This window comes from Lithobates pipiens, unplaced genomic scaffold (genome assembly GCF_037356315.1).
Source record: "Lithobates pipiens isolate NorthernLeopardFrog02 unplaced genomic scaffold, aLitPip1_a1.2 Scaffold_8, whole genome shotgun sequence".
Classification (NCBI taxonomy): domain Eukaryota; kingdom Metazoa; phylum Chordata; class Amphibia; order Anura; family Ranidae; genus Lithobates; species Lithobates pipiens.
The window spans coordinates 158,692,544-158,706,373 of NW_027507903.1; the positions used below are offsets into that span (position 1 = coordinate 158,692,544).

The window sequence follows — 13,830 nt, forward strand, 5'->3', positions numbered from 1 at the left end:
ATATAGTAAACGTGATTATATGTTTTGACTCCTTCCAATAAACTGCTTTTACAGTCTTTATTCGTTTGGCATCAACATGTTTTGTAGCTTTTACAAAAAGAACATTAAGGTGCCCTGTTATAAAGCAACAACATGGCCACCTTACAATAGCAGCCATAATGGTCCTGAAAAAGTCATGTGATTGGCCACTCCACCAATCACAGAGTGTTCTCTGCAACATCATGCAGAGAAACTCTCCCCTGGGACAATAAATGCTCCACACAGTGACCAACATCTTCTGAATGGAATATGATAAAATGCAAGAGTAATGTGGGGTAACCACTGTGGTGTCCAGTGTAGCTGGGCAGAGCAATCCTCAGGTACACAAATCTGCAGACCTTGTCCATTAAACAATCATTGGAAGTATCATCTGTAATTCAGAATCCATAGTGGACAGAACAGCCAGAATTATGAGAAGGCATAGCAATGAAAGTCTGCAGTGCCATTTCATTGCTTTCCCAGTCTGCACACAATGTACAACTAGGTACATACATCTCATTCTTCACGTCATCTTCTGACATTTCCTTTTCTCTGGTTTTTATACATAAGCTTTAGTATGCTGTGAGGATGTTCTATATGATGGCCTTGCCATTCCAAAATATGATTTTTCATTGGTAAAATACTCATGTATAAGGTTTCCTATTATGATATATCCTGTTGTAAGCTGTTGGCATCAAGACTGAAAACAAAACAAGTGTCACTTTCCTCTGCACTTTGCTAAATTTTGATATATAGAATTTTAACTGGAAATTCCAAACTGATTCATATCTAATTTATAATGCATTCTCCTAATTAAGACTGTGACCAATATGTCTAACTTTACACATAGACTGCACTATTTTCCCAGTGATCTTAGAGACCAATTTCCTTACAGGAAACATATGTTCTCTTTAAGGTAAAAGGGCACATCTGGAATGCTAGTATCAAACATAAAATATCTTAACGGACACATCGAAAACTATCCATCATAGGTTTAAATACTGAGACTAGTTTCACCTCATTCATTAAATGATGACTGCAGTATTTGGTTAACTATTTGTTGCTGGACTGACTGCTTCCATGTTCAAAGTACAGTGTAGTCACCAAGGGAGTGGACTGTTGGGGGACTGTAGAGTACATTCTGAACAGGGGCCACAAGTTTCAGTTAACTTCAGGCTACTAACATTGCTGAGATTTGTAGTGCATTCTGAATATTACATCATAGGGCACCTTACTTTTCCTAGCAACTTCAACCTCAGGTTAGCCTTTCTTAATTTCAGAAAAAGATGGAAAAGGAGTTTGAGAATAGGCATCTAACTGAGAAAAATTTCTATCAGCATTAACCTCCCTGGCGGTATGATTCAGTCTGATTTTAGGTGCTGAAAACGGTACAATTATTTTGCATGGAAATTTGGCGTTTTATTTTGTAGTCCTGTAATTCTTAGGAATAACTCTCTTAAATCTGTTCAAACCAGAGTCTAGCAGACATCCCAGGTATGATAACGTTTATAATATAATAAAGAATAATAAAAATTATTCAATAATGTAATCAAATCCTAAAACACTGAAAAAGGGACACTTTCTGGTTGCTATGGACAATCTCCAAATTCCAGGCAGAAGAAAACTGTATTTATAATATAAAAGTGCATGCAGGGCACTGCACAGACCACTAGGGACAAAGGGGGTGTGTCATTTTTAATACAGCACTGTAATCTGTAAGATTACAGTGCTGTGTGTGTTTTGTGTCTTTTGACTTTTTTTATTTTGCCGCCGTAATGTCGCAGGGAACGGAGCTCGGCGGCACTCGGCACTGTGAATCGAGCGGAGGACAGCTCGATCACACAGCGCGGGGGACATTGCTGGATCCAGGGGACAAGGTAAGTAACTCTCCCTGTGTCCTCCCCTGCATCCAGCGATGCGATTCCGAGTCTGGCTCGGGGTTACCGCTCCTGTCAGTAAAATCCCAACCCGAGCCAGACTCGGGATTACCGCTAGGGGGGTTAATGTTTATCATGAACTTGGAGATTTATTTTAACTTGGCACAAGTTATTGTAAAGTAATTTTTTTTAAGTAAAATAATAAACTGCTTTATACTTACCTGTACTGTGCAAAGGTATTGCACAGAGCCACCGCTTACCTCCTCTTCTGGGGTCCCCCATTGCCGATCTCGGCTCTTCCTACTGTGTCTGCCCCCATAGCAAGCCACTTGATTGGTCCTGAGCCAAGCTGTGTGTGTTCATAGACTAACACGGCTCGACCATGCCCTTCACTCTCTGTTCACTGGATTTGATCTGATTTTTTCTCAGCAAAGCTTGTGAGACCAGGAAGAGAGGGAGGGAAGACAGCAGCTGGGCACAGCACTGGATCGATACAGGAGTCAGGTAAGTGTCAGGGAGGGGGGAGAATACACAGTGGAAGTTTTTTTTAACCTTAATGCATTAAAAGGCTAAAAAGACTTTAGAGCCACTTTAATATTAATGCAAATATGGCTATAGCTAATTTTGTGCATTTCTATCCGTGCCCTCTGTGGAACCTCTCCAACAATCCTCTCCCACTCTCTGATCTCTACTTTATTAGTTTCACTCTCTCCAGGTCTTCCACTTCCTCTCCCTCTACCTGCCTAACATTAGAGACCTTCTCTACCTGTAAGTCTGAACTACCTGTCACTCTACTCTGTCCTCCACTGCCTCCCCCCTCTATCTCACTCACTTCACTGCCGAGGAGATCACCAATCACTTCAAAAATAATATTGATACAATTCGTGAGGACTGAGGAGATCTCCAATGCGCAGAAACCTCCCCTACTCAACACCCCATGTCCACAGGTACAATCATTGCTTCCTTCATTCAACCCTGCTAGTATTATTGAGGTTGCTAAACTTTTTTCTAATGTCAACATAACGAGCTGCCCTCTGGATCCAGCTCCCTCGCAAATGCTACGCTCACCCTCTGACTGAATTCTACACTCTCTAACTCACATTTTCAATCTCTCCCTCTCTTCTGGCATCTTCCCCAATCTTCTAAAACATGCGCTAGTCACCTCTATCCTTAAAAAGCCCTCACTTCTCGCTGGAGGCGCCGGTTAGGGAGGCCCTGGGGAGAGCTCTTTTTCAGGCGCGCAAACTCATCCTTCAACACTGGAGAGCGAGTGACCCCCCGAGGTTGAAGGAATGGATAACTCAGATGGGGAATGTGTTAAGTATGGAAAAGTATATTTACCAACACCGAGGCCGAGCGGGACGCTTTGAGCGACTGTGGGGACCCTGGCTTGATACCCCCGGGTTATCACCCCTGGAGCTGGTTATAGGACGGTTGCTTAGTTAGGGGGTATAGGGCAGGCCATACGAGGGTATGTGTTGTTGCGGGGGAGGGGGGGGGAGCAGGTAATAGGGCTGCGGCCCGTCTGGACAATCTTGACCTGTATCTGTGGTGTTATGATTGATTAGGGTGATATTTAATACAGCTTGCGGAATATGACTTTGCTATGTACAAGGTGTCTTTATGTGTATGCTGTTTGACTATGTATTCTCTGCTGCTTATGTGATGACCTGTGTGTGTATTTGTGTGTTAATAAAATCAGTTTTGATTAAAAAAAAAAAGCCCTCACTGGATCCCACCAATCTTAACAACCTATGCCCCATCTCCTTATTCTCCTTCTCCTCCAAACTCCTTGAAAGACTGGTCTACAACCTACTGAGTGACCATTTGACTATGAACAAACTTTTTGATCCCCTTCAGTCTGGATTTTTCCCTCAACACTCCATGGAAACTGCTCTCCTTAAACTCACCCACGACTTACTAATGGCTAAAACCAATGGACATTATTCTGTACTACTTCTCCTGGACCTCTCTGCTGCTTTTGATACAGTGGACCACCCTTTCCACCCCCCAACTCAACCCATCTGTCTTCTCATGCATGACCAACTTACTAACAGATATAGCAGCTTGGATGTCACATCACTTCCTCAAACTCAACCTATCCAGAACTAAGCTCATGATATTTCCTCCCCCATGTGCCACTTCCCCTGATTTTTCTGTCAAAATCAACGGCTCAATTATCAACCCATCCCCCATGCCAAGGTGTAATCCTGGACTCTGAACTATCCTTTCGGCCCCACATCCAATCGCCGTCCAAAACGTACCGCCTCAACTTCCACAACATCTCCAAGATACGCCCCTTCCTAACCAATGTCACCACGCAGCTTCTAATCCACTCCCTGGTCAACTCTCACCTCGACTATTGCAACTTCCTCCTCATTGGCTTACCTCCAAATAGGCTATCCCCCCTTCAGTCCATAATGAACGCTTCTGCCAGGCTCTACCACCTTACAAACCACTCAGCGTCTGCTACCTCTCTCTGCCAATCCCTCCATTGGCTGCAGCTCAACCAACTAATCAAATTCAAGATGCTACCTTACAAAGCCATCCACAACCTGGCCCCCAGCTACATCTCTAACCTGGTCTAAAAATACCAACCAAATCATCCTTTTGCTCCTCCCAAGACCTCCTGCTCTCTAGGTCCCTTGTCTCCTCATCCCATACTCACCTCCAGGACTTCTTCCGAGCCTCTCCCATCCCCTGGAATGGTCTACCCCACTCTGTCTGACTATCTCCTACTTTGTCTACTTTCAGACGATCCCTGAAAACTCAACTTTTCTGAGAAGCCTATCTGGCCCCACCTAACTGTACATTTATTTTCTCCATCAGCTCATCCCCCACAGTTGTTACCTTCTGTATCTCTTGACCCTCCCTCTTAAATGGTAAGCTCTAACGAGCAGGGCCCTTTGATTCCTACTGTATTAAAGTGAATTGTATTTGTTCCGTCTACCCTCAAGTTGTAACCTGCTGCGTAAACGGTCGGCACTATATAAATCCTGTATAATGATAATAATTTCACAATAAAGGTAGAGATATCAAACACACTGATGTTATTAACTACTATCAACTGCCAGATCCATCTGTTACTGCATCTTTATGGCTCAGGTAGGTTGACAACACAGAAGTAGATTTCCCTCTGTAAACTGTGCTCATTTAGCCACAGGAGACTGAATTTGCAATCTTAGCCAATCCACAGTGAAGGGCAAATCTGATATATACGGGCATTAGACCATATGCACTGATGCATATGGAATACGCCCAGGGCATTTAGATATTTGATACCACCAAGATCTGTAGACAGCAATTGCACAAGCTAATTATTTGTAATAAAGATAAAAAAAAAAAAATTAAAAAATCAGCGGCATACATACATTGTGCAAGCATTCATTTATTAAAGAACTACCATTACAATTTTTTTGCACCATTCCCTATTACATTGTCCCCCATAGGACAAAGTATATGCAATACTTTGTCCTATGTAGCTACAGTGGGTGTTTACGGCTCCATTCACACTTGTGCGACTTGTCATACAACTTTGGACATCAAAGTCGCATGACAAGTCATCCCCCATGATTTCCAATGATAACCATTAATGTATGTGCAATTTAGTTGCAGCAACTTCAAAGTAGTTCATTCACTACTTTGGTCTGTCTTTCATGCAACTTGAGGGCAATAGACTTTATAGTTAACCCTCAAAAGTTCCATGAAAGCCATACCTGAATATTATACAATGCAACAGTTGTCCATTATCACTGGTCAAAGCCAAAGTTGTATTTAAGTTGCACCCATCCAAAGTTTCATCAAAGTTGCACTCAAAAGTCAGTGCAACTTTGGAGTCGTACAAGTCTAGTTATAAAGTCTAACAAAATGTATTCAAAAGAAGGAAAAACGAGGCACATACTTCCCACATACCTACTCCCAAAAAACCCTCGAGAAGCAACCAACCCAGAAAGCATGTGATCATAGGTCATCATAGGTGATCATAGTTGGACACAACCCAATTGCAGGGTCCTATAAAACTGTATGATCACATGCTTTCTGGGTTGGTTGCTTCCCAAAGTTTTTTTTTTGGGGGGGGGGGGGGGGGTAGGGATGAGGGACAGACTCCTTGACATGTTAGTTTTTGTCTACACTATTATTAAATGATTGTTACATTCTCAGTTATGACATAATTATTATTGTTTTTAACATGCCATGTCAATAATGTGAATTTTAAAGATTAATAAAAGTACATTTTGTATTTCAACGCTACAGATGTGCCTCTAAAGTCCATGTTTCCTTCTTTTGAATAAATGTTGCAATATATTTAGGATGTCGGCACACTCATACCTATCTGTACATTGGTGATACATTTAAATTTAAATTTAGTTATAAAGTCTGACTTGTCCCCCACTCCTTGTCAAGTCCAATAACAGCTTGGAAGGAGATGGACTCATCATAACTACAGATTGTTGCAGTTCAGAGGACTTTTCTGAGACAAGCTGCAGCAAGGGGAATGCGGAGACTGGCACATCCCCCTCTCCCTCTGGTTTCCTCTCGGGAAAGTGCTCTGAGCCAAGACAAGATGCAGTTATGATGGATCCATCGCCTTCCAAGCTGTTGTTGGATTTGCTGTACGGGGAAGGGGGGGGGGGGGTCAGGTAGCACAAAGTACAAGGGTCTAAACTTGTAAAAATAGGTTACTTCTGAACAAATCAGCCCTGTCAATGAGACATTATATGCAGAGAGAGATCGTGATTTATATGCCCGGGCAGAAGAAAATGGACAATGCAAACCTGGCTAGAAAAGCAAAGAATAACAAACGTTAAACTGAAAGTGGTAAACCTACTACAATGTCTTGTGAAGGATCACATACTGCAAAGAAGAACATGTAATAAGCCCACATCATGCTTATCACATGACTCCCACATTCTACACATTCTGTCCAATGCATCCCCGGAGTCATTCATCCAGACAAAGCACAGAAATGACCTGACACAAGCGTTGCCATGGAGACAATACCTATAAAGTTTTGTGTTACAATTCAGACTTCGTTAACATTCATGTGCTGCCTCTAGGCAGTCTTTGAAAGGCCACAGAAAGAAAAGCACCACAGGAGCCTTCATTTTGAAGAAATTTAATATGCCGATGAAATTCTTTTTAATGGCAGAAAGTATCAAACAACATCTAGGCCCGATTTAATAAAATATAAACAGAAGTAATGTGCCCTTTTGCCTTTTATTTATTATTTTTTATGTAATGATTATAGTTAAAGCTAACAGTTTTTTTTTTTTTTTTTGTGCCGTAAAGCCTTACGTTATCATTAGATATAACCTGACTGTTCACTGCAACGATCAAACTGCCAGACCATTTGCACTTCACTGGCCTGTAATTTACTTATCGTACATTATGGTGGGAATTTTTGCATGTTCTATCAGCAGCAAGCTTAGGCAGAGGACAAAAAAAATCGTATCAATTACTTGTAAATCATACAGAGCTACTAACTACGTAGAACTCCAACCAAAACTTTTATTCTTGGGTCAGGAAAGGGTCTTTATTGTTGGGGAGTGAGGTAAAATCTGTCCAGGGGAGTCATAAGAGCAATATCACAGTTTATTGCTATCTGAATTGCTGTTTTTGATTTCCCTTGCTTCCTGCCCTATGTATAAGAGTGTCACCGGTAGAGGAAGTAGATAGACATGTCCTCATAGAGGCCACAGATAACAATACAAATTCAATCATATTCTATCCAAAAAAAAAAAGAAGAAGAGAACACATAAGAGTAAATTGAATTACTTTCATGTGTTTTACCTCTTTGCAGTAGGTGACCATCTAACATAGATATTACTCTTCTAGAGAAAACAATAAGGGTCTGATAGTTAATTTTCATTGATCAAATGTAATGTATACCTTGATTCACACAAGATAGCTACAGTAATGCCGCGTACACACGAGCGGACTGTATGGCATACTTAGTCCGTCATACAATCCGACGGACAGTCCGTCATACTTTCGACTGAATGGACTTGACCACACACGGATACACAAACAGTCCGTCGAAAGCTTGCGCGATGACGTGTACAGCACGTACGACGGGACTAGAAATAGGAAGTCCAATACACAGCAAAGCACCCTTCCGCCGTGTAAATCCTTTCTGGGAATGCGCCATTCTTAGTCCGTCGAACTAGCATACTGACGAGCGGATTGTCCGCTGAAACCAAAGTATGACGGACAGAATTTCGAAAAATCCGAAATACTTAGTACGCCAGACTGCACGCTGAAAAAGTCCGCTGAAGCCCACACACGAGCGGACTGTCCGCTGAAATGTGTTTCGACGGACTAAGTACGCCATACAGTCCGCCCGTGTGTACGCGGCATAGGATGTTAAATGGGAACTAAAGATGGATGAACATGCTGGCATTGCCCTACATGGCAAGATTTTTCCTTTACACATAAATACACATTCACATAAATGCACATAAATATGCCCAATCAAATTTCCCAAGTGCTGGTTGATCTCTCTGAAGCTGAAGAGATGGGTCTGACAGACTTCTCTGGCTCTGACTTTTCTTTATGTAAAATCACTTGTAACTGGCAGTAGTTATCAATCCAAGCCTGTAGCTATGAATTCAATCAGCCAAGTGTGACAGATGCCCATCAGCTCAACTGGACAATCTGCCAGGGCCTAATATCCCGATCTTCAAATACAGGAGATATGGTTGCTGACTATAGCAGATGTAAGGCTGTATGCAGTCTATAAACAAAAGGCAAGCAAAGATGTTTTGGGAAATGTTATGGCTTGAAATGGACATGCATCTCCTGTGGTCAAATTATTTGAAATAGAAATCACGATTCCATTGGACCAATATTTTATTTTATCAATAAGCAACCAAAAATGTTTTAAAAAAATAATACATTTGGGAGTGAACTAGAACATGAGCCAAATCTGCACAAAATAAGGACTTAATGATCTAAAGAATGAATCTAATGAACAATATTTTATACAAAGTACAAAGATCACAGGAACATCTGTATGATTATGAGCCAGCAGGATGAGAACATCCTGTCTACCCGCTATATGTTTAGAGTGCAGTGTGATTTGCCTCACAAGAACGTCATCCTGTTCACCACCCTGCAAGAAATAGACCACCCACTTAGGAAAGCTGGTGAAAATAAGAGGCAGACCCAGGGAGGCAAAACCTTTTAGGGTTTCTCACAATACTAGGCTGTACTAAGAAAACATGCCAATAAAAAAAGATTGTAATATATGACTGTAACAAACTATTGATACACACCAAAGCACTGCTTATTGGCTCTGCAAAATTGTATTACGCGGGTCTGAGATTTGCACCATATTACGATCTTCCTTTATTTTTTAAAGCACTATTCTAAGCGTTGGTGCAATATAAATCCTGTATAATATTAATAAAGTTATGGAACGGGCATTTCAATTACACATTAGTACAAAGCATGGTCGGGATTACATGTGATTCGTGCATCAAGAACAAGATTTCACCAAAATGTTATTTATGTTTATTGCAGCTTTCCAGTTCTTATATGTGGTGGCTGCATTCGTTTTCTTTCTTCAGGATTCTTTCTACTGCTTTCACCTGGTGATCATGCCAACAACATATTTCCTATTTTAGACCTCATTCATACAAGTGTACTACATGCATATACCTGTGCTAGGGGTGCGTTTACCTACACAGGAATGCACAGCTGTTCCATGCATCCTTGTGCAGGCAATCCCATTCATGTCATTTGTGACATAGAGGCTGTATGGACACTGCTACCAATTTGACATTTGTGCAGGTGCATGACCCAAAATTAAGCTAGTGTGCGTTTGGGGCCATGCACCCACACAAAGTCAAGTAAGGAGCAGCAGCTATGTCAGAGCAGTCACTGGAACCCAGTTGACATAAATGGGACTGCCTGCAGGGGGCTGTACAGAAGACCTGTGCATCCCCATGCAGGTAAACACGGCTCTCACATGGGCATGCGCTGAAGTACACCTGTGTGAATGAGGCATTGGGGTCACAATGCTCATTGTACTGTATCTATTGGGGAGCAGAGTTATCACTCCAAGATAGGAAGTGTGTAAGGACAACAGGAGTCTCCAGCTTTTCTTTTCCCTATAACATAGGGCAGTGATAGCGAACCTTGGCACCCCAGATGTTTTGGAACTACATTTCCCATGATGCTCCACTACACGGCAGAGTGCATGAGCATCATGGGAAATGTAGTTCCAAAACATCTGGAGTGCCAAGGTTCGCCATCATTGACATAGGGTGATTCTGTAGTTCACAGAGAGAACTGGATTTTTGGCAGATCAAAAGATATTTCTCTGAAATGGTCGACAAAATGACTAAATGGTATATTTAACCAAAAGGGAGCACAGCAAGAGTTTATTGTTGGAGTTTATATACAGTTTAACCTATCACGTTTGACTAAGATTTTTTTTTAAACTCTACTGAAACTGAATCATTATGCAACTAGAAACAGTAAATACTGTTTACTGCAGATAGCTGCTATCTGGGTTCTACTTTACCTATGATCCACATCTACTAAGAATAGACAGCACCATCTGCAAAGCTTTTTTACATTTTTTTCCCCCTAGTTAAACAACCAAAGTCTGAGCACTGAACACACTTCTTGTATCTTGTGGAGTAAAAGTCACTTGACAAAGAATCTCTGGTGGTGGTGCTACTTCTAGAACCATTAAATAAATTACCCATGTAAACAGGTTTCGGATGATCTAGAATTGACACATCACATCAAATGCATGTAATGTTATGTAAAAACTACACAGGTCAGCTGTAAAAGCCAACTGCATTTCATACATAATGGATATTGCTGGGAAAATCCACTACAGAAAAAAAAAAATATATTTTTAAAGTTTTCTTACCTGTTGTTGCTTTACACATTGGAGGCATTCTTGTTACCCTGCTATGTGCCACATAGGTGCTTTGAGATGTGCTATACTGGGAGCCACTGTCTGAAGAGTTGGAACTAGTATGTGAAAGTCTATTGTGCTCCTTATGAGATGAGGCGGACCTGTGGAACCACTGCCGCAACTCATCAGACACCACAGTTCTGCCTGAACCCTTCTCATGGCCTTCTCTCCCAAGTGACGGAGTCCTTACAATCTGAGAACGAGAGGGTGTAAGCCTAACAGAGTCTGTGCTGTCATCCCCATGCCAGTTCTCCTTATACATCCCTCCTGCAGTGTAAGAGTTTGATGTTTTGAATTGTGCTTTGACGCTGTAATGTCCTTCTTGATCGTTTTCTAAACTCCGCACAACAACAGGGGAGGAACTTCCTTCAATGTATAATGGATACTCTTTGATCCTATATTGTGATGAAGGTTGGCTCTGGCTATGCAAATATACACCATGGTGTGCAGTTCCATTCCTGGCAGCCAGGTTGGGCATGCTTCCTGAATTGGAGGATACAAGGTTCCCATTAGACTTGTGTCTGTGTCTCTGACGTTCCCTGGCTTTGGAAGGAGAGTCCTCAGCCAATGTTGAATAATTAGGATTAATCTGAGCTGGGTAATAGTGTTCAGAACTGGAATGGCTAGTACAAGAGGAACAATCATCCATAGGGTCAGAGCCATTACTGCTACGAGTCCTTGGAGTGTAGAAGTCAGGACTTCCAGTGTCATTTTCAGAGCCCAACAGTTTTCCTTGTGACTCCAAACTGGAACTTCGGTGCCTAAAGTGCTGTGCTAAGCTGTGAAGTCTAGAAGGACTGATATCCACTGATCTGCAAATTTAGCAAATAACATTAACTAATAGAAAAAAAAAAACATCTTTTAATCAAAAAAAATAAAATAATCTGAATTAAATATAAAATATTACACTTTATATTTTAACTGAAAAAACATTCTACTGACATCACCAGGGCCATATATGCTGGTAATTTCATTTGAAAGAAAATGAAAAGGTGTGACCTTTGCATTTTTTTCTTCACTGTACTGAAAATACTTTCCAGAGCAGTTGAGATTTTTCTCTTGACACGGAATAAAACAGTATACATGTATTTAATATATACAGTAGAAGATTGTTTCATGTCATTTTGAATAAAACACTGAAATATCAATTTTAACACGCAAGTGTCTGCCTGTTTGATCAACTCAACTTACTTTGGAATTGTAATGGAACACTATCCAAACAACAATATGACTGACTATATATGACTGTGAAAGAGTCTAATTATTTGAAGAATATATTTTACCTGGTTGAATGGACATAATGAGGACTTCGTAATCGCAGATCTGGTGTGGATGGCATGCTGGACTGGGAATTCCAGTGAGGAATATTCCGGATGGGACTGTTCTGTAGAGAGTTACTCCCACCAGCTTCTGAGCAGCTGCCTGTACTGGGAAACCGTTTGTGGTTACTGGAAAAAAATAAATAAAATTAATCCATAAAGGGAGCATATTAACTATGCATTTGTGCAATTAAAACAGCCTAGTGGACATTAGTGCACAAAATCATATTTGCTATGAATAATAAACAGTTCTGTAATACTTTCCCTCTTGTCCTGGTGTCCCTTTAAAAAAGTTTTGAACGCTGTGATTGCATGATCAGCTGATTGCATTAGCTCTGTGATTGGCTGTCACAGTAGTGACATGATCGAGCAATGGTCGATTCCACTGGCTACTGATCAATGGGGAACAAGAGCTGCCTTTCACAGCTCAGTCTCTGTGCTGGGAGTGCGCAGTGAGCTCACTGTCAGCACAGAAACATCAGCTGCTCAGAGACTCATATGTGCAGCGTGTGGGCATTAAAGTATATATGTAAAGTATTATGTACCGGTATATGTCACAGTCACAAAAGGGTTAACAATGGTGAGTATAGCTATCAAAGCTGGACACCAAGGGCTTAATTTACTAAAGCTGAATATCTTTTTAAAGGAATTAACGTTTAGCTTATTGAACAAGGTGAAGTTCTAATTCCATCATCCAATTATGTACAAGCAAATATATATATATATATATATATATATATATATATATATTTTTTTTTTTTTCATTTTCCTTGCACCAAGTATGATTTGCAAAGTGCATTTCATCACATTCACTAAGCTAATGAAAAATTCCCATGCAGAGTGAACAGCATATTTAACTTTAACCCCAAAATCTGAGTTCAGCATCTTGAAATATACAGCAGTGTAGTAGTACACAAATGTAGGAGTCTGTTAATAGACTAGTGGATACCTGGAATGACTGTGTGTTGACCGTTTCTTCACTTTTTCATAAGGTTCATCTAAAGAGGATTCACTCCACATTTTGGGTTTTATTGGTGACTTGTCATAGTCATTTCGCTGGTAGTGCAACTGCCTCAGTCCATCCAATGATTGAGGAGGGTGGGGTCTGCCATGGGAGGGGGGTCTTGGTGGCAGGCCTTTATGAGGGGACTGCATAGGTGATAGAATGCTAGGAGCCTGGGAATCATCTAGTTGGTTAAAAAAAAAAATTAAGAAAATTAACTACAAATTAGAATAATTGAAGACATTTCATATACCCTAGACTATAAAAAACAAATAATAGTATCAACTGTCTTCAAGAACAGAAAATCACAAGGCTAAAATTCATATAATAGGAATGAAAGAGCTCAAACATTCTTAAAACCCATAATGAAAGAAAAAAAAAAGTCCTGTGCAATCTCATTTTAACATTCTGTTACAACAGGGAGTAGATCTGTGTGAATGGGCTGATGATGATGATATCTTACTGTGAATATGGCCATTGCTCAACTGAATGTACAACATCAAGACATATGCCTAAATTAATTTGTTCAATTTTTAGATGAATATGGCTAACCAGTGAAATTAAACTATGTTTCAAAAAGAACAGCAAAACAAACCTGGATTAGTCAAAAAAATGTATAGCATATAAGCCTAAAATTTCATATGTGCAGTAAACACAGTGACTGCACTTCCAAGTGCACTT

General features: G+C 40.7%; 1 protein-coding gene across 6 annotated transcripts in view; it reads right to left on the reverse strand.

The window, feature by feature from the left end:
* FRMD4A (FERM domain containing 4A) overlaps positions 1-13,830 on the reverse strand; it is a 583,773-nt gene that overhangs the window by 16,649 nt on the left and 553,294 nt on the right. For all 6 annotated transcript variants that reach the window (XM_077472972.1, XM_077472971.1, XM_077472970.1 and 3 more), the window contains exons 19-21: positions 13,096-13,333; positions 12,111-12,275; positions 10,780-11,639 (exon numbers count right to left, since the gene is read on the reverse strand). In XM_077472972.1, the coding sequence (XP_077329098.1) occupies positions 10,780-11,639; positions 12,111-12,275; positions 13,096-13,333 (1,263 nt within the window). The remainder of the gene's footprint in view (positions 1-10,779; positions 11,640-12,110; positions 12,276-13,095; positions 13,334-13,830) is intronic.